Genomic DNA, 20,554 nt, shown 5'->3' with positions numbered 1-20,554 from the left:
AACACTAACCCAGGAACCTATCCTTGCAACAAAACCCATTGCCAACTCTGTCCTCATATCTATTCAAGGGACACCATCATAGGACCTAATCACATCAGCCACACCATAAGAGGCTCGTTCACCTGCACATCTACCAATGTGATATATGCCATCATGTGCCAGCAATGCCCCTCTGCCATGTACATTGGCCAAACCGACATTCTCTATGAAAAAGAATAAATGGACACAAAACAGATGTCAAGAATTATAACATTCAAAAACCAATCTGAGAACACATCAACCTCCCTGGATACTCAATTAGAGACCTAAAAGTTGCAATACTCCAACAAAAAAACTTCAAAAACAGACTCCAATGAGAAACTGCAGAAATTAATTAATGTGCAAACTGGACACCATTAAATTAGGCTTGAGTAAAGACTAGGAGTGGATGGGCCATTACACAAAGTAAAAACTATTTCCCCATGCTAATTTTTCCCCTACTGTTACTCACACCTTCTTCTCAACTGTTTGAAATGGGCCATTCTGATTATCACAACAAAAGTTTTTTTTCTCCTGCTGATAATACCTCACCTTAATTGATTAATCTCGTTGTAGTTGATATGGCAATACCCATTTTTTCATGTTCTCTGTGTATATATATCTTCCTACTGTATTTTCCACTGCATGCATCTGATGAAGTGGGTTTTAGCCCACGAAAGCTTATGCGCAAATAAATTTGTTAGTCTCTAAGGTGCGACAAGTACTCCTCGTTCTTTTTGCTGATACCGGCTACCACTCTGAAACCAGACAACAAAATGAAATTCAACAAAGACATATGTAAGGTACTATACTTAGGGAAGAAAAACCAAACGCACAAATGCAGACTGGGGGATAAGTGGCTTGGCAGCAGCACAGCTGAAAAGGATTTGGGAGTTGTGGTGGATCACAGCCTTGACCTGAGCCAACAATTAAAACAGTTGCAAAAAAAAGCAAATACAATTTTGGGCTGCATTAACAGAGGCATAGCATGCAAATCACAGGAGGTGATAGTACCGATCTACTCAGCGCTGGTTAGGCCTCAGCTGAGTACTGTGTTCCACTTTGGTCAAAAATGTATAAAAAGGATGTAGAGAAACCGGAAAGGATCCAGAGGTGAGTGACAAAGATGATCAGAGGGATGGAATGCAGCCATACGAGCAAAGGCTGAAGGAATGGGGTATGTTTGCTTTGGAAAAGAGGAGATTTAGGGGGGTCACGATTGCGGTCTTCAAAGTATTGAAAGGCTGCCCTAAAAAAGATGGAGAAAAGTTGCTCCCTCTTGCCACAGAGGCAGGACAAGAGGCAATGGGGTCAAACTCCAGCACGGCAGATTTAGATTAAATCTCAGGAAAAACGTCCTCTCTGTAAGAACAGTAGGATAATAGAACAAATTGCCTGGAGAAGTCGTGGAAGCTCCTTCACTGGAGGTTTTCGAAAGGAGGCTGAATAGCCATCTGTCTTGGATGGTTTAGACACAACAAATCCTGCATCTTGGCAGGGGGTTAGACTAGATGACCTTTGCGGTCCCTTCTAAGCCTATGGTTCTATGAAAGAAGTCCCATAAGAAACAGGAAATGCACTCTCCAGGAGATCATAACCGGAAAATGAACAAAACTAAGACACTCAGCAGTCTCAGACATGAAGACTGAATACAGCTTGGGACTGAGAAATGAAGGCTAGACTTCTGATTTATTACGAAGACAGGGGAGAGGCTTTGTTTCTTACGTTCCACCCAAGTAGGAGGAGTTTGAGTTATAACCATTTGGAAATCAGAGATTGCAGTTTCCTAATATTTTATTTACATTTTATTGCATCTCACACAGTTTGAATATAAGCTCCATATTCAGATGTTTATTCTGTAGTCTTCAGGGAGATTGGTGAAGTATGGTGGGCTAGTACTAGAAATACTCCACATGGACAGTCCAAAGTTTACAAATGCTGTAATTTTGGAACTAGGGATCAAATATTCTATTTGAAGGGAGCACTCAGACCTATGCTTAGCAAAATAAACACAAAAGGAGGGCTAGCTGCAATATGCTCACTGGCCTCTTGACCGATACCTGGATAGATAGAGGATAATATTCAATCTGACGAGCACAGGAGTGCCATAAGGGAAACTATAGCAAAAAGTTCCTTTATTGTATGTTTTATGTTCCTATAGTTAAAGAAAATCTTCTATTGATTCCAGGTTTATGAAAAAAACAAAATGCAACAAATGGAAAGAGAGGGAAGTTGATGACAATGACTATAAATTAGCAGTACTGAAATGCAGACTACTGATCAAGGAAGCTAAAGGTATGAGTAAAAAATCTGACCAGTAGGACTGGGGACAATAAGAGGGATTTTGTAAAAATATATCAGGAACAAAATAAATCCTAGCAATGGGATAAGTCTGATACTAGACAAGGATGGTAAAATTGTAAACAATGAAGAAAAGTCAGACATGTTCAATCACTATTTCTGTTCCACATTTGGAAAGGAGCTGGATGATATATTCATATCTCACAGTGATAACAAAATATTTTCTATGAGAACAGTAACTAGGTAGAATATTAAACAGCAACTACCACACTTGACTATTTTTAAATCTGCGGGAAGGGTTGCACCCAAGAATTTTAAAAGAATTGGCTCTGTTGCTCAGAGCCACCAATGTTGATTTTTAACAAATCTTGGAATGTTGAGGATATTCCAGAGGACTAGAAAAAGAAAACCAACTACTGTTGTGTCATTATTTAAAGGGTAAATAGGATGATCTGGATAACTATGGGTTGGTTAGCCTGACATTGATCCTGCAGAGTTAAAAAATTAAATAATGGAAGCATAATTAATGCCAATCAACATGGTTTTATAGAAAACATGTCTTGTAAAACAAACTTGATATAGTATTTTGATGAGATTACAAGGGTTGTAGACAAAGATAACTGATATATGACATCTGTAAGGTACTTGACTTAGTTGTGCACAACATTTTGATTAAGAAATAGTAATATGCAAGATCAATGCAGTATATATTAAATTGATTAAAAACTTGTAGATCTAAAAAACTAATTGTAAATGGTCAGCAATGAGAGTATTTCTAATGGGGTCCCACAGCACTGTATTCGTGGTCCAATACCATTTAATGCCTTTATCAATGATCTGGAAAAAATATATCATTACTGATAATGACTCAAACTGGTGGAGTGATAAAAATCATACAGACAGGTCACTTATACAGAGCAATGTGGATCGTTTAGTAAGCAGGGCTCACTTGAACAAAATGCATTTTGATCCAACCCAACTATAAGGCCACATATCTAGGAAGCAAGAATGTAGGTTACATGTACAGGACAAAGGAGTGTTTGTGAAGGCAGCAACTCAGAAAAGAAAAGAACTTAAGGATCAAAGGATAACCACCTGAACATGAGCTCGCGGTACAACACAGTGGCTGAGAAAGCAAACAATCCTTGGATGTATAAGCAGTGGAATATGAAGCAAGAGGGGGGAGTGATACCAACACTGTATACACAGCACTGGTGAGACCACAACTCTATACTGTGTCCAATTCTAATGTCCACGCTTCAAAAAGAATGCAGACAAATTGGAAAGGGGTCAGAAAAGCACTATAAGTACGACTCAAGATTTTAAAAACTTGGCTTACAGGAAGAGACTGAAGCAGTTCAATCTATTTGGTTTCTCCACGAGAAGGTTAAGAGGTACCTGAATGGGGAGAAGATTTCCAGTCATAGGGTTCTAGCAGACACAGGCATAACTAGATCCAGTGACTGGAAACTGAAGCTGGACAAATTCAGACTAGAAATAAGGTGTACATTTTTAACAGTGAGGGTAATTAACCGTGAGAACAAAATACCTAGGCATGTGGTGGATTCACCATCACTTGGAGTCTTTAATTCAGGATTAGATGTCTGTCTAAAAGACACATTCAAGCTCGCCCAGAAGGTCTGGCCTTGAGGCGTCACTTCACTTAGTGAAATTCCATGACTTTGGCCATGTAGGAAGTTAGGCCAGAGCAGCATAATGAACTTTCTCTTATCAGTTGTGAACATGTGAATTTTTTCCTGTATCTATGGCAACAAAGTGCATCTGAGACTTGCGTGAAAAGCGATGACTTTTTGCAATTCAGAGATATCAAGTGTGTGGGAGACTGAATATAAAGGAGCTAGGCAGAATTCAAATTACTTTAATTAATTAATGGCCATGGATCACATTGCTACCAAGCAAGTGCACACCCAACGTCTATATAAGCTCCAATTTGCTCTCATTTATCCACCTATTTAATGTATTCAAAATGATTTGAACCAAAGTTAAAATGCTGCCTACTTTCCCTCAGGTTGGTCTGTCAGGGATTCAGATCACATAGAAAATGACCACCTTCTTAAACAAAATCACTTTAAATGCTTGAACATGCACTTGGATTGTAAACAACAACATTCTTCTGAAACATTCCAGAACAGCAGCCTGTTTACCAAGGGGGAAAACACCCTACCCCCTCGTGACACCGCTCACCACGTTGGTATGTAGCAGTGGGGAAAAGCTGGTGCAATTTGATTCCCACTCCCCCATCTCAGAACTGCCCTTACTCTGCACATTTTTAATCCTGGAGTTTTAAAAGCATCAATGTTCAAGGTCACAATCTAACCAAAGTCATTTCCCTGTCTCAGAAGGTGGTTAGAGAGGCATCTATTGTCAAGATTTTAAGTAAAATGGGCTGTAACTGTACCCTTGCAGGCCTGAGCCCATTAAACACATTTAATGCGTGTGAGCAGTGACTTACTGACTTGCCTGTAGGTATGGAATTAAAAGTCAAGGGAAAGAGAGGAAAAAGTAATCTAGATAAATGACTTTATTCCCTCAGGTGACATCTAGTTAGAGCAGATCCTCAGTGCTGTGCAAGTTTTAACAGAATTGTGAATAGTGAACAGCGGGGGATACATGACTCATATGCTGCTAAACTATATGCTTCTTCACTTATGCTCATCATCTCATAGGAAGATCTAAAGACAGTACATTCAGCTGCACCAAATCCATTTGATGAAAAAAAGGGGAGAATGGGAGGGAAGGGTTCAAATGTAGAAGGGCTTTGAAATATCAGCCACTGAGGATTAGGCCCAAATGCTACACACACACTTTTTTAGCTCACATACACAGTCGAGCATGTGCCTGATGGCTAGCTTGCAGGCACAGGAGATGCAATGGTGAGGGGCTAAGAGCTACGTATTTCTACCCTAGGCAATTCTTTTCTTTAAAGTGCTGACAGTGGAAAATGAAGAGAGCAGCTGAACAGCTTGACAGATTTATCTTCTTTCAGGGAAAGAGCCACTACACCTGCACAGGAAACTTTTTCATAACAAAATCCTCAATTATCACTATCTGCAATCTTAACTTATCACTTGTGCTTGAGAAGGCAATTCATGAAAGGTAAGTCAGCCCAGATCCCCTGGTCTGCAGACATGCTTCTCTGAAGACTAACTTCATACAACTCATGGGCACTCTATTTTTTACAGATCTCTCAATGGACTGAGACATGGTGCTCTCTCTACTGACTGGAGCTGAAAACTGCTGTAGCGAAATCTGCAAGCAATACTGTTGCCTTTTTGGAAACGTAACATGTTCAAGCCACAGCAGACGCAACACAGGGCTCCCAATTTAACAGAGGCAAGGGTCTGTGGGCCAAAAGGTGCTTTCAACGATGTTCTAGTCTTTCTCGTACATCCCTGAAGCAAAAAGCCTCTTACTTGCAATGACATCTCGATCAACATCAGGAGCTTCTTGATTCCGATCCACACTTTCTTCCCTTTGACATGATGTGCAATGGTGCTGCGCTCGTTATCTTTGAAGTTACCAAGAAGCTGGAAGGAAACCAGGAGACAGCCAGCAGCATTAGAAGGACAACTGTGCCAGCCACACTGGTGAGTGCAGAATTAGAAAACAGTCCTTAGCTTAGTCTTGGAAACAGTTAAGAGTAACTGCCTGGAGATACTGTAGGAACAGTCAGACCAGGATACTTTTATGGCATAGCTGTTATCAACAATATCATACAGAGCCAACCTTCCATCGATTTACTTTCTGAATCTTCTATCCTAGGCTAGTCTTCCCCAAATGACAGAGTCTATGAGGAACACAGTGATGTGTGCTAGAGCAACCTTGCAAAACTGTTGTAAAAATTACCAGACGTGAACTACCCTTTGTGAGGATGATGATAATGAAAATACCAACAGTATTTTAGTTACCCTTGTGGAGTGCCACTTTGAAGGCTGTACTACAAGTCTGATAAGCATTTACATCACCTGCTACAAACTCCACACTGCTGCTTGGAGCAGAAGCCGGCCATGGGCTTGACCCGTGGGAGGCCAAGCATCTCCTGATGTGCTGAGCTTTCTTAGCCCCCATCAGTCAACTCAATGGGAATTCAGTGCCTCACAGGATTGGGCCTCATGAATTCAAATTTAAAGAGTTTTGAGGACAACTCTGCTCTCTTTCTTCTATGCCCTCAGAACCGTTTCCAGCCAGCAGAAAAAAGAAGTCACACCCTCTCCGTGTTTTTCCTCTCCCTGTGTCTGCCTCCTGCTTTCCTTGCTTTGGGAACATGACATTCAGTGACACCGGATAGCTGGTGTTGGGCCAATAGAGTAAAGCAGGTCACTATTTCAAAATGGAGCCCTATCACACTCCCCATGGACACCTTTTGATTCCATTCATCAAGTGCTCTATTGCATGGGACATTATTCACACTAACAGTCACTCAGGTGGTCTCTCAGCCGTCTTGACGTTCAGTGGGTCTCCTTACCTCCAAGGCCTCCATCAACTGCTCTCCTGTCGCAATACTGGGTACATGAATGGTGGTGCTGAAAGCATCTAGCATTTCCATTTCCTGCAGGACATCTTTACGGCTGGTGGTTCCAATGATTAAAAGCTTGCGACCCTGCCCATATAAGAAGGAATAAATGTCAAGAAAAAAAGGAAAGCACAGGCGTCACCCTTGGGGAGATTAGGTCATAGAATCATAGAATATCAGGGTTGGAAGGGACCCCAGAAGGTCATCTAGTCCAACCCCCTGCTCAAAGCAGGACCAATTCCCAGTTAAATCATCCCAGCCAGGGCTTTGTCAAGCCTGACCTTAAAAACCTCTAAGGAAGGAGATTCTACCACCTCCCTAGGTAACGCATTCCAGTGTTTCACCACCCTCTTAATGAAAAAGTTTTTCCTAATATCCAATCTAAACCTTCCCCACTGCAACTTGAGGTCAAGTGCAGGGAAAAGAAATGAGGCAAACGGTGAGAAATGCTGCTTAAAGCCCCTACAACATATCTCTAACAGACTGAAAAATGAGAGATATCAGATTGAAAATAGTGGAAGTCACCAGCACAAATCTTTAACAAGACAATATCGAAGAATAAGGCTAAGGAAATCAGAATCCTTCCTGCCCATCAGAATCAGAAAAGACCAATAAAGATGGTTTTTTAAGCCCCATCCATAAAGCCTGTATATCGGAACTTTTCTGCTAAAATGACCATTTGTAACATCTGGGTATCATTAGGGTTCAGAGTTAACACTCACTGATCTGAATTAGGGCACTTACACCTCTGAGAGCTATAGTTTCTAGCTGATGATGCTGTGGCTGTGATGACTGTTGTGAAACCTAGTACAAAAAGTTCAAGCCCCTTTCAGCATTTTTACCACTGGGTCAATGTAAAAAGGCCAGAAACTGGCAGAGCTCCACCTGGCCCCACACCCCCGGCTACTGTTGCTGGAGACAAGGACAAGGCGACAGTACTTCGTTGGATTATGTTCTGAAGTAGCATTTTCCACAACCAGGAAAGACAGAAACCTGATTATTATTTTTTTAAGAAGAAAAGGAGTACTTGTGGCACCTTAGACTAAGGTGCCACAAGTACTCCTTTTCTTTTTGCAAATACAGACTAACACGGCTGCTACTCTGAAACCTGTCCTCATTTTTTTAAGTCAACACAAAAGTTTAAATTCTGATGAAAATTATCTGAGTAGCAGAGAGGAAGGAGTCAATCTGGCACACCCGGGGCATCTCCTCACTCTACCATACATAGTTCTTTTTGCTGTGTCAGACAACACTGTGATGACGGCACCCTCCCTGCCCCCAGGACACACAGCATGCCGGACTCCTGAATAAAGTGAATAGGTCTGAATGTTAGTAACAGTAGGTGCAGTTAACGCACAGGGGAGGCTTCTGTCCCATATTTATGAATTCTCACTAACGCAGCTCCCAAGTTCACATGTCTGGGTGCACACAGTGAGTAGGAAAAAGATTTGGGGGTTGTGGTGGATAATCAGCTGAACATGGAGTTCCCAGTTACATCTACACAGGGCTAAAAGACCCACAGCATGACCGCAGCTGGCCCAGGTCAACTGACTCAGGCTCGCAGGGTTCAGGCTGTGAGGCTAAAAATGGCTGTGTCAACACTCAGACTTGGGCTGGGATACATAAACAGCGGAATGTCAAGTAGGAAAAGAAAGGTTATTTTACCTCTCTATTTGGCACTGGAATATGGTGCCCAGTTCTGGTGCCCTCAATTCAAGGAGGATGTTGATAAATTGGAGAGAGTTCAGAAAACAGCCACGAGAACAATTACAGGATCAGAAACCTGCCTTATAGAGTTAGACTCATGGAGCTCAATCTATTTAGGGTGAAAGACCCTGGATCCCTGCAGGCACAAGGTGAGAAGGCTACAGTCCTCACAGGGCAGAGCAGAGAGCCCCAGCCAGGCCCGCGAGGAGGCAGATCAGCCCCAGCCTGCGGAGGCCATCCTGCTGCTGCTAAGTGGTTCCATCCTCCTCCTCCTCACAGTCCTGGCCAGAGGTCTCTGCTCCACCAGGCCAGAACCAGCCTCTTCAGCACCTCGTGCTTGAGTGTCTTGGGCCCCTCAACTGCACAGGGATACGTGGGTCAGAGGAAACGGTGTTACCAGCTTTGAAGAAATGTGTGATCTTGTTGCTCAGGAACATTTCCTAAGTTTTTGTAATGATGATGTAAAACTGTGTTTATGGGATAAAAAAGCGAAAACTTTTGATGAACTTGAACAAACCTAAGCATCTATTCGAAATAAATCACAGGTAGAGGGGTTTGTTTGGTGGGAAGAATGGTTCCCGTTTTACCCCTGTGAAGGAGGGTGGATGGGAGGCTGGGTGCTCACCTCCCCAAGTCCATTCCTCTAGTCCTCATCCCAAATCTCCTGTAAAAACAGAAGAGCCCAGAAGGCGCTATCACTGTAATTCCACTGAGCACCTGAGGAATAAATGCCCTGTGCTGAGTGGGAACAGACCACAAGCAACTCATGGGAATGCTGCTACGCAGAGCACAGAGGCACCTCAGGCAATTGCCACTTATACAGGATTTATAAACGTAGCCTCTGCACAGCCAGGCAGGAAGCACATAAAGGCTGTCAGAATTAATGGGAAGGAACTCCTTGGGTGGAGGAATACAGGTGCAGACATTTCTGTGGTCAGGGGAAACAAGAAGAAAGACATAGTGCCAGGACAGATGGCAGAGCTTTGGCTAGTAGGTCACAAAATCCTTGTGCCTTTGGCTAAAGTACACATGGAAACTGAGGATTTGGAAGCTGAATGGACAGTGGCTGCAGTACATGATAACCCATCACAATTATTACTAGGGAATGACTTTTTCGATGTAGCTCGGGCTGTCAATGGATCTGCCAGCAGCAAGGAGGAATATGGTGCTGAAACCCCAGAAGGAAAGAGCGAAGTCCCAGGAACTGCTGGAGGAATGGGAGTCTCTCTCTTTAATTCCTCTGCAGTAGTGGAAAACAGTCTACCAGGGGTGGGTGTGGTTGAGACCAGCTCCTGCTGCTTGGTGGTTAAAGGCAGCGTCTCCTCTGAGGGGCAGGGGAGTGTGTTTCTGTCAGTGAGAAAACTGTCCAGGTTGCTAGCTGCCAGCAGGCTGCAGTTGAACAGGGGGCAGACCTCTCTCTAGGGTGCATAGGGAGATGTGTCCTAGAGGGAAGGCCGGAGGAGGGGGATGGAATCCTAGAGATCACTGCCGTGGGTGAGGGTTCCATGGATTCTGTAGCTGGAGGCAAACCCAGTTCAAAGAGAGGGGAGGGGGTGGTCCCTGCCAGTGAAAGAACTGTTCTGGCTGTTAGCTGAGAGCCCTTCACAGATGAACAGGGGATAGATCCCACTCTAGAGAGCACAGAGGTGTGTGTCTTAGGAGGGGACCAGAGGGGGAAGTTGAGAAGGAATTTGGGGGAGTACATGAATGTCTCCTCACTGATTACATGGGAAGGTGTGCCCAGGGCAGATTTGCTGGGTCGGCGTTTGTGTTCCCAGGCACCCAACCTGTGGATCAGATTTTAAGAGAGAACTGTGTAACTGACTTCCCGGAGGGGAGCAGACATACTACTGACCTCTTGGGGACAGAGAGGAGCGACAGAGGGTACCCCAATCCAGGACCCACTTTTGCAAAATGCTGTTCCTGGTGTACTTGTGAAAACTAACTGTCTCTTTAAGACAGGATGGAAATCCTACTAAAGACTTGAGTGACAGTGAAAATGCTAATGACCCATCTGAGAAAGGGGATACTGGACAAAACACTAAAGGGAAAGAAAGACCAGTACCTGAACACACACTATGGTTTAGAAAGGGGCTGCAAAACACAATAGGTATTGAACAAACTGGACTGTCAGAAGACGTGGTATGATAAACATAGTTGGAAACACCTCCCTGTCATGAATTTGCTGGTACTGTTACATTTCATAATACGGAGTTTATTGGTTATGACAAAGCATTTGGTACTTATGGTAAATCCTTTAAAAATGTGTAAAACACATAATACTGCTTCTCAGCAAGTACCTGTAAACAGACTCAGAGGCTGGTCACAGCAGGGAAAACATAACAAAAGCTGAACTGCTATGTGGAAGGGGAAACTGGGGCACACCACCTCATGGCATGATGGCTAAATGCCAAGACACCTACACTCTAAAAGATATTGGTATGTGAATTATAGTAACAATGCCCACACCAGAATGTTTTCAGGCAACCTGGGAAAAGAAACACAGAACTTTACAAAAACACATGTGGATGACACTACAATGTTTGGTAACACTTGGGAAAAACCTAAAGAGGGCATTAGGCACACTGCCTTCACATTAGTCAGTGACTAACCCATGGCAGTAATCTAAGGGGGGAGGTGTGACACCCTGGGACCCCAATATTCACCACTGTCAGGTAATGAGGATGTGTTTTGTACAAAGTATGCCTTGTGAGGTATCCTTCTAAAAGTCTTGATCTGCTAGACAGTGATATGTCGTTGGATTGTACATGCTATCGTCGTATGTGAAGGTATGAAGTTTGGCTCTGTAGGTGTTACTGAAACCTGTCATGAGGTTGAAAATGCCCACAAGCCGCCTTTCAGGTACAACAGTTGTCATAAATATAAAGGGAAGGGTAAACCCCTTTGAAATCCCTCCTGGCCAGGGGAAAGCTCCTCTCACCTGTAAAGGGTTAAGAAGCTGAAGGTAACCTCGCTGGCACCTGACCAAAATGACCCATGAGGAGACAGGATACTTTCAAAAGCTGGGAGGAGGGAGAGAAACAAAGGGGTCTGTGTGGCTGTCTATATGCTGTCTTTGCCAGGGATAGACCAGGAATGGAGTCTTAGAACTTTTAGTAAGTAATCTAACTAGGTACGTGTTAGATTATGATTTCTTTAAATGGCTGAGAAAAGAATTGTGCTGAATAGAATAACTATTTCTGTCTGTGTATCTTTTTTGTAACTTAAGGTTTTGCCTAGAGGGGTTCTCTATGTTTTGAATCTAATTACCCTATAAGGTATCTACCATCCTGATTTTACAGAGGTGATTTCTTTACTTCTATTTACTTCTATTTCTATTAAAAGTCTTCTTGTAAGAAAACTGAATGTTTTTTCATTGTTCTCAGATCCAAGGGTTTGGGTCTGTGGTCACCTATGCAAATTGGTGAGGCTTTTTATCCAACATTTCCCAGGAAAGGGGGGGTGCAAGTGTTGGGAGGATTGTTCATTGTTCTTAAGATCCAAGGGTCTGGGTCTGTAGTCACCTAGGCAAATTGGTGAGGCTTTTTACCAAACCTTGTCCAGGAAGTGGGGTGCAAGGTTTTGGGAAGTATTTTGGGGGGAAAGACGTTTCCAAACAGCTCTTCTCCAGTAACCAGTATTTGTTTGGTGGTGGTAGCGGCCAATCCAAGGACAAAGGGTGAAATATTTTGTACCTTGGGGAAGTTTTGACCTAAGCTGGTAAAGATAAGCTTAGGAGGTTTTTCATGCACGTCCCCACATCTGTACCCTAGCGTTCAGAGTGGGGAAGGAACCTTGACAACAGTAAAAAGACCAAACAATATTAATGGCTTACTGAGGAAATGCACACAAGCACCAGGATTACCCCAGGAACTGTGTGCAATAGAAACCTCTCTGAGATAGCGCCATACAATGGGAACTATTTGACCCAGATCACAGGAAAAGAGCTTTCAAGCAAGTGAGAACAAGATATAAAAGGGGGGAAATGACATAATGAAGGGACCTTACTCTCCCCACGACAACACTCCTGCAAACACCTCAGGAATAAAGACTGAACAAGGGGGAATTGATGGTCCCAGGCTAAAGGGATTTCTAGCCTGTGTATGAAAACCTGGGAAACCCAAGCTGTAAAGCCAAGACAGCTTGTGCCTTAAGAATCTGCCAGCCTATCACTCAGTGTGAGAAGTATGTTAAGCTCAGTTTGTGGTTTTGTTTATTCACTAGGTAATCTGCTTAGATCTGTTTGCTATTATTTATAATCACTTACAATCTATCCTTTTGTAGTTAATACATTTATTTTATGTTTTAATTCAAACCAGTGTGCATTTGACTAAGGTGTCTGGAGAAAATCTCAGCTTGGTTACCGCAAGCGTGCATGGTCCTCTTCACACTGAGGGAGAGGCGGACCGGGTGTTAAACCCATATACTGGCCAGATTTGACCAGGACAGGACGGTACTGCTCTGGGGTCCGAGGCTGGTGGTTAGAGAGCCTGGCATGTGACTGCAGCTGGGTATGTCCCTAGCTGTGTGAATGCTGGTGAAAGTGCAAGCTTGGAGGGCTTTGCAACTTGTCACAGCAGTACAGTGTGAGAGGGAGCACAGGCTGGTGGGCCAGAGGGCTTAGTGGTATCCCAATTCCAGGTGGCAACCTGGGGGGAACCCATCACTAATGCCCCCTACTCCTGCTTGCTGCCAGATAGGCCATTCCAAAACTGTGTACAATTTGCAGGAAGATATTAGTAACTTCAATGGGAACACAACAGCTATGTATAACTGACATACATCCTGCACCATCCAGAGTTGGTAGAATTGTGGAGATGCTGCTAGCAGAAAGACGTTTATCAGTAGAAACTTTCCTTTCTGCAGCCCCACATCTCCCCAAATTCTGAGACATCTGGGAAGTAGAGAGTAGTGAATAGAGGCTGGGAGGGTAAGAAATCCAGCAATAAGATGGAAAAGGGGGAAAAAACAACCTTTTTTTTGTACGAATTGTTCAAAGGGCAACATTATTTTTGGGCCACCACCAGCATATTTCTGCCAAAGGAGGCCTCTGCTGATGACAGTAAGTCCAGCTTGCAGTGTCTGATGAAGGTGTTGGCTGACCATATGGATGCTCTGCAGATCTCTGTGTGGAAGCTCTTACTTGTTCCACCCACAAGGCAGCTAGAGATCTCACGGTGTGTGCTTTGATACCTTCCAGAGCAAGGGTCTCTGATGTCTTGTAGGTGTCAGTGATATCAAGCCTAGTGCACCTAGTGATGGACAATGGAAATGCTGAGTCCTTTACATCTAGGCTGGAAGGACTCAAACAGGGCACCCGATTTTCTTCTGGATGGTGGTAGAATTTCAACACTTTTTTGAGATCTTCTCTGTCAGATGTTGCGGCTTCAGACAGAATGAAGGACGGACGACTTCTTGGGAAGCATGGAAGGGAGAATTTACTTTAAGAAGAAGGGACCCTGGAATTCTCAGCACCACCTTGTTGTTGTGGAACATAAATGTATGGTTTTTGCATAGATAATGCCACCAGCTTCGAAACACATCTAGCAGATATGATAGCAACCAGAAAACAGGTAGCAGGTACAGGTAGAAGACTGTCACTGAAGCCAGGGGCTAAAAGGAATCATCTATTAATGTCTTCAAAACACAGTGGAAGATCCCATTTTGGGAAAATTGGCCTGACCACCCTCCTGGCCAGTTTGACAGCCATGAGGAACCTGGACATCTAGGGGTTCTCTCCCAGGGATCCTGCAGAAAGGATGCTGCTGAGAGCAGAAACTTGGTGTGAAATGGTACTGGAAAATGTCTAAAATGGCTGGAGTCCCCAGATTCCTGGGTCCTCACCATACTCTTGCACCAGACACTGAACTGAGCCTCTCCTGGATGCTAGTAAAGTCTTGATGACTTTGGAAGATAGACCCAGCATTACTAAGGATTCCCTTTCGATAACCAGGCTGTTGGCTGAAGCCAATCTGGATATGGATGGAAGAATGAGCCTTGGGAGATGATACCCAGTCTCCATGGTAGCCATAGAGGAGGTTCCACTATCAGGTGTATTAGGTTGGAAAATCCTTGGCCAGCGGTAGTTATCAATATGACTGTCACCTGCTCCTTTTTTATTTTCTTAATCACCTTCCCCAGGAGAGGAAAAGTGGGAATGCATGAAGAAAGCCCTGTGGCCATCTGTGTGAAAGGGCATCTGTTGCCATGGATTCAGGAACTCTCTCTCTGATGGGAGTACCTTGGGCTCTTTGTCTCCCTTCAGTCGATTTGTTTGCGAGAACACAATGTCCTCAAGATTAGACCAAAGACCTGATTGAGGCAGAGTGTTGAGCTGGCGTCTGCCTGAGCCAGTTCATCTTCTAGTTCAGCTCCCCTTTTACGTGGCTCGCTCTGAGGGACAGGAAAGACTACTCTGACATCTCCATCGCTTCTGGTGTAGCTTTGGTCTCCGGGTCCCTACCTGGTTGTTTATGTACATGTTTGTGGTTGTTTCGTCTGACTGAAGCAGAACGCTATTTTCCTCCGGGGAGCTGCTCTGAGTTCTAGAAGAGCTATGCTGTCTCTCTTTTCCCTCAGGCTTCCTAGATGGTTTGAAAACCCAGATAAGCACCCCAGCCCTCCTCCTCAACTACTCTGACATCTGTTGGGAAAATAACACCACAGGGCAAAGATTATCCAACAACTTCTTGGAACGTATTGGAGACAATTTTTTATTTCAGAAGGTGGAGAAATCTATTAGGGGAGGCTGTTCTAGATTTGATTTTGACAAATAGGGAGGATCTGGTTGAGAATTTGAAAGTGGAAGGCAACTTGGGTGAAAGTGATCATGAAATTATAAGAGTTCATGATTCTAAGGAATGATAGGAGGGAGAACAGCAAAATAAAGACAATGGGTTTCAAGAAGGCAGACTTTAGCAAACTCAGGGAGTTGATAGATAAGATCCCATGAGAAGAAACTCTCAGGAGAAAAACAACTGAAGACAGTTGGCAGTTTTTCAAAGAGATATTATTAAGGGCACAAGAGGAAACTATCCCACTGCATAGAAAAGATAGGAAGTATGGCAAGAGACCACCCTGGCTTACCCAGGAGATCTTCAATGATCTAAAAATCAAAAAAGAGTCCTACAAAAAGTGAAAAATAGGTCAAATTACAAGGATGAATATAAACAAACACCACAAGTATGTAAGGACAAAATTAAAAAGGCCAAGGCACAAAACGAGATCAAACTAGCTAGAGACATAAAGGGTAACAAAAAAAAATTTCTTCAAATACATTAGAAGCAAGAGGAAGACCAAAGAGATGTTACTCAAGGCGGGGGAGGGGAGGAAATAATAACAGAAGATGTGGAAATGGCACAGGTGCCTACTGACTTCTTTGTTTCAGTTTTCACCAAAAGGTTAGCAGTGATTGGACATCTAATATAGTGAATGCCAGCGAAAATGAGGTAGGATCAGAGACTAAAATAGGGAAAAAACAAGTTAAAAATTACTTAGACAAGTTAGATGTCTTCAAGTCCCCAGGGCCTGGAGTATTGTGTCCTGTTCTGGGCGCCACATTTCAGGAAAGATGCGGACAAACGAGAAAGTCCAGATGAGAGCAACAAAAATGATTAAAGGTCTAGAAAACATGACCTTTAAGGGAAGATTGAAAAAATTGGGTCTGGAAAAGAGAAGACAGGGAGGACATAGCAGTTTTCAAGTACATAAAAGATTGTTACAAGGAGGAAGGAGAAGAATTGTTCTTCTTAACCTTTGAGGATAGGACAAGAAACAATGGACTTAAATTGCAGAAAGGGAGGTTTAGGTTGGATATTAGGAAACAATTCCTAACTGTCAGAGTGGTTAAGCACTGGAATAAATTGCCTAGGGAGATTGTCTAACCTGCTTTAGAAACCTCCAATGATGCAGATTCCACAAACACCTGATAGGGATAGTTAGTCCTGCCATGAGTGCAGGGGACTGGACCACATGACCTCTCGAGGTCCCTTCCACTCCTATGATTCTATTGTGCTAGGCATTGTACAAACACGGAACAGAAAGATGGCCACTGCCTCAGATAGCCTTCAGTGGCTAACAGATAGCCAGTTGTGATGTCACATATTTATCTTCATAGACTGATTTAGTCTATGTAGGCACACATTCTATTTTCTTCATTCTCCCTAATGCTTTTTGCCCCCAACTGGAGTGACTTGTCTTCAGAGCAAGAGATTGTCTTTTATTGTGTTTATGCAGCACTAAGTATGGCCCTGATTCTGATCCAGGGGCTACCATAACTCAAAGTATTTTTAGCACAAACTGTTTCCACAAATGTAACCCTTTTTATCATATCCACAATCAGACATTTATTTGAATTTATGTAAACTTATTTCATAGAATCATAGAATCATACAATATCAGGGTTGGAAGGGACCTCAGGAGGTCATCTAGTCCAACCCCCTGCTCAAAAGCAGGACCCATCCCCAATTAAATCATCCCAGCCAGGGCTTTGTCAAGCCTGACCTTAAAAACTTCTAAGGAAGGAGATTCCATCACCTCCCTAGGCAACGCATTCCAGTGTTTCACCACCCTCCTAGTGAAAAAGTTTTTCCTAATATCCAACCTAAACCTCCCCCGCTGCAACTTGTCCTTGTCCTGTCCTCTTCCACCACTGAGAATAGTCTAGAACCATCCTCTTGGGAACCACCTCTCAGGTAGTTGAAAGCAGCTATCAAATCCCCCCTCATTCTTCTCTTCTGCAGACTAAACAATCCCAGTTCCCTCAGCCTCTCCTCATAAGTCATGTGTTCCAGACCCCTAATCATTTTTGTTGCCCTTCGCTGGACTCTTTCCAATTTATCCACATCCTTCTTGTAGTGTGGGGCCCAAAACTGGACACAGTACTCCAGATGAGGCCTCACCAATGTCGAATAGAGGGGGACGATCACATCCCTCGATCTGCTCGCTATGCCCCTACTTATACATCCCAAAATGCCATTGGCCTTCTTGGCAACAAGGGCACACTGCTGACTCATATCCAGCTTCTCGTCCACTGTCACCCCTAGATCCTTTTCCGCAGAACTGCTGCCTACCCATTTGGTCCCTAGTCTGTAGCTGTGCATTGGGTTCTTCCGTCCTAAGTGCAGAACCCTGCACTTATCCTTATTGAACCTCATCAGATTTCTTTTGGCCCAATCCTCCAATTTGTCTAGGTCCCTCTGTATCCTATCCCTGCCCTCCAGCGTATCCACCACTCCTCCCAGTTTAGTATCATCCGCAAATTTGCTGAGAGTGCAATCCACACCATCCTCCAGATCATTTATGAAGATATTGAACAAAATCAGCCCCAGGACCGACCCCTGGGGCACTCCACTTGACACCAGAGTTGGTTAGTCTAAATTGGTAACTAAATTGGTTAGTCTCTAAGGTGCCACAAGTACTCCTTTTCTTTTTGCAAAAACTTCCTGGATTGTCTATGCACCGCTGTATTGCTCTCCCAGCAGATATCAGGAAAATTAAAGTCACCCATGAGAACCAGGGCATGCGATCTAGTAGCTTCCGCGAGCTGCCGGAAGAGAGCCTCATCCACCTCATCCCTCTGGTCCGGTGGTCTATAGCAGACTCCCACCACTACATCACTCCTGTTGCTCACACTTCTAAACTTAATCCAGAGATGCTCAGGTTTTTCTGCAGTTTCGTACCGGAGCTCTGAGCAGTCATACTGCTCCCTTACATACAGTGCAATGCAAACATTTCAACCAATGCAAACTATTTCCTTTATGTTATTCATAATGCACAATGGGGTCACCTATATTACATGGCACTATTTCTGCCTCCTGACTGGATAAACTTTTATTTTTAAATGAACAGGAAGAGGGAAATCCCATATTTTTAGTTAGCTGCATGAACCTATGCACCGATCCACATGCACAGGAGCACGTGTAAGCCTCAAACAGTCCATGAACATTCTTGTTAAGAAAAAAAGTCACTTATATGAATGTTCATGGAAAACTACCTGGTCAGTAGGCCAGCAATGACACACCTAGCAGGTATGCAAACAACATTGACAAATGTCTACACTACCACTTACTTCGGTATAACTTATGTTGCTCAGGGGTGTGACTAAGCCAAGCCCCCAAGTGACGTAAGTTACACTGACCTAAGTGCCGGTATGGACAGGGCTGTGTCGGTGGGAAAGCTTCTCCTGTTGACATAGCTACCGCCTCCTGTGGTGGTGGATTTATTATGCTGACAGGAAAGCTCTCTCCCATTGGCATAGGGCATCTTCATGAGATGCACTACAGAGGCACAGCTGCACTCGCGCAGCTGCGTCGATGCAGAGCTTCTAGTGTACCCCTACTAGCGCTTCTAGTGTACCCCTTCATCCTCCAGGTATTCGCAAATGGAATGTTTTATACATCACTTTGGTAGCTTCACAGGTATCGAGGTCAGGCTGACTGGTCCATAGTTCCCCAGCTCCTCCTTTCTCCCCTTTTTAAAGATGGGTTCTATGTTAGCCCTTCTCCAGTCTTCCAGGATCTCTCCTGTCATCAGTGAGTTTGCAAATATTATTGCCAGGGGCTCCAAGATTTCTTCAGCATCCTGGGGTGAACAGCATCCGGCCCCACTGGTTCGAATGCATTCAAATTGGTCAGATCTCTGACGTGTTCTTAACTTATCCTGATCCATATCCCTTCCCCTTTAACATCTAAGCATAAACATGAGATTAACGTGGTTTTGGGGAAAACATCAGTAGATGAATGGACAGGTCAAGATGAAAATCAGGCAACACTTTAAGGTGTGCTCCCTACCCAACAGTGAAGAATCTCTTGTCACAGTTATTGCTGGAGCTGGGCGAGTGAAAGAGATACCAAGCAGACACTGAGCTGATTTTTCCACCAGTCTAGGGAGTTCTATCACCTGGAGGGGAACCATGACCCGTTTGTCCAAGCTGTCTCTGGTTGGCTAATGGGTCTTTCTGAGCCAGCCCTGGAAGCAATGGAGGTGTCGTCTTGTATGCTTGGTCACGAAGGTGAGCTGTAAACAGTTCCTTATTGTAGTTCAGGGACTTCTTTGAATTGTCCCGACGAGATAAGATAAAGTTATGGAATTTCTGTCTCTTCCTAGTGCGTTGGGGAGGGATCTATGAAATCCAGAGAACTGGCCAGGAGACAATCTCTGCGCAGTTTGAGACCTACCAAATCTCCGTTTGTTCGTAGGAATGTACATATCTAGAGATCTTAACATGGCATGGAGTCCTTTAATGTGTGCATGGACTCATCCGTGGACTCCAAGCAGAGCTTTTGACCCTCAAACGGAAGGTCCTCCACAGTGTTTTGAACCACTTTTGGGAACCCCGATACCCTGTGCATAACAACAGCTGTGGATATGGATATGGCGGTGGTGTGCATGGCATTTAAGAACCCTTGGAGAGATTCTGGCTAATAACTGACCCTCTGTGATGATGGCCTGCAAGTGTTCTCTATGCTCCCGTGGAAGATGCTCAATAAAAGCTGCAAATATATCAGTTGGTGAAGTTCTACTTGCCCAAGATCACCTGATAGTTTGCAATCTAAAACTGGAGGGTCACGAATGAGTAACACTTTCATCCAAAAAAGTCTAACTTCTTTTGGTCTTTGTTCTAAGGGGTAGACCTAGAGTAATGCTATTTACCCCATTCATTTACAGCATCCACCGCTAGGCAATTAGGCAAAGGGTGGGGAAACAAAATTTCTGAGATCCTGGGTGGAACATAATATTTCTTATCCACCTGTTTATAAGTTGGCAGGATAGTGGCAGGCATTTGTCACTGTATCTTTGCTGGATCCAGGAGCACCTCATGAATGGGTAGAACCTGGATGGGTGTTGCCAACTGTAGAATGCCCAGCAGCTTGTGTTGTGAGTCTCTGACCTCTTCAACTGGTATCTGAAGGGTGTCAGCAACCCTCTTCACAAGGTCCTGGAATTGCCAAAAATCATTGGCCATATATTGTTGTGGAGGTATGACTGCCTCAT

At 43.8% G+C, this 20,554-nt stretch overlaps 1 protein-coding gene across 3 annotated transcripts in view; it reads right to left on the bottom strand.

Annotated features, from left to right (window-relative positions):
* Nucleotides 1-20,554, bottom strand: part of NSF (N-ethylmaleimide sensitive factor, vesicle fusing ATPase) — a 187,089-nt gene that overhangs the window by 4,059 nt on the left and 162,476 nt on the right. For all 3 annotated transcript variants that reach the window (XM_073325854.1, XM_073325855.1, XM_073325853.1), the window contains exons 18-19: nt 6,806-6,940; nt 5,754-5,867 (exon numbers count right to left, since the gene is read on the bottom strand). In XM_073325854.1, the coding sequence (XP_073181955.1) occupies nt 5,754-5,867; nt 6,806-6,940 (249 nt within the window). The remainder of the gene's footprint in view (nt 1-5,753; nt 5,868-6,805; nt 6,941-20,554) is intronic.

The sequence above is a fragment of the Lepidochelys kempii genome, chromosome 27 (assembly GCF_965140265.1).
Source record: "Lepidochelys kempii isolate rLepKem1 chromosome 27, rLepKem1.hap2, whole genome shotgun sequence".
Lineage (NCBI taxonomy): Eukaryota > Metazoa > Chordata > Testudines > Cheloniidae > Lepidochelys > Lepidochelys kempii.
This window is presented reverse-complemented; position numbering and strand designations above follow the sequence as displayed.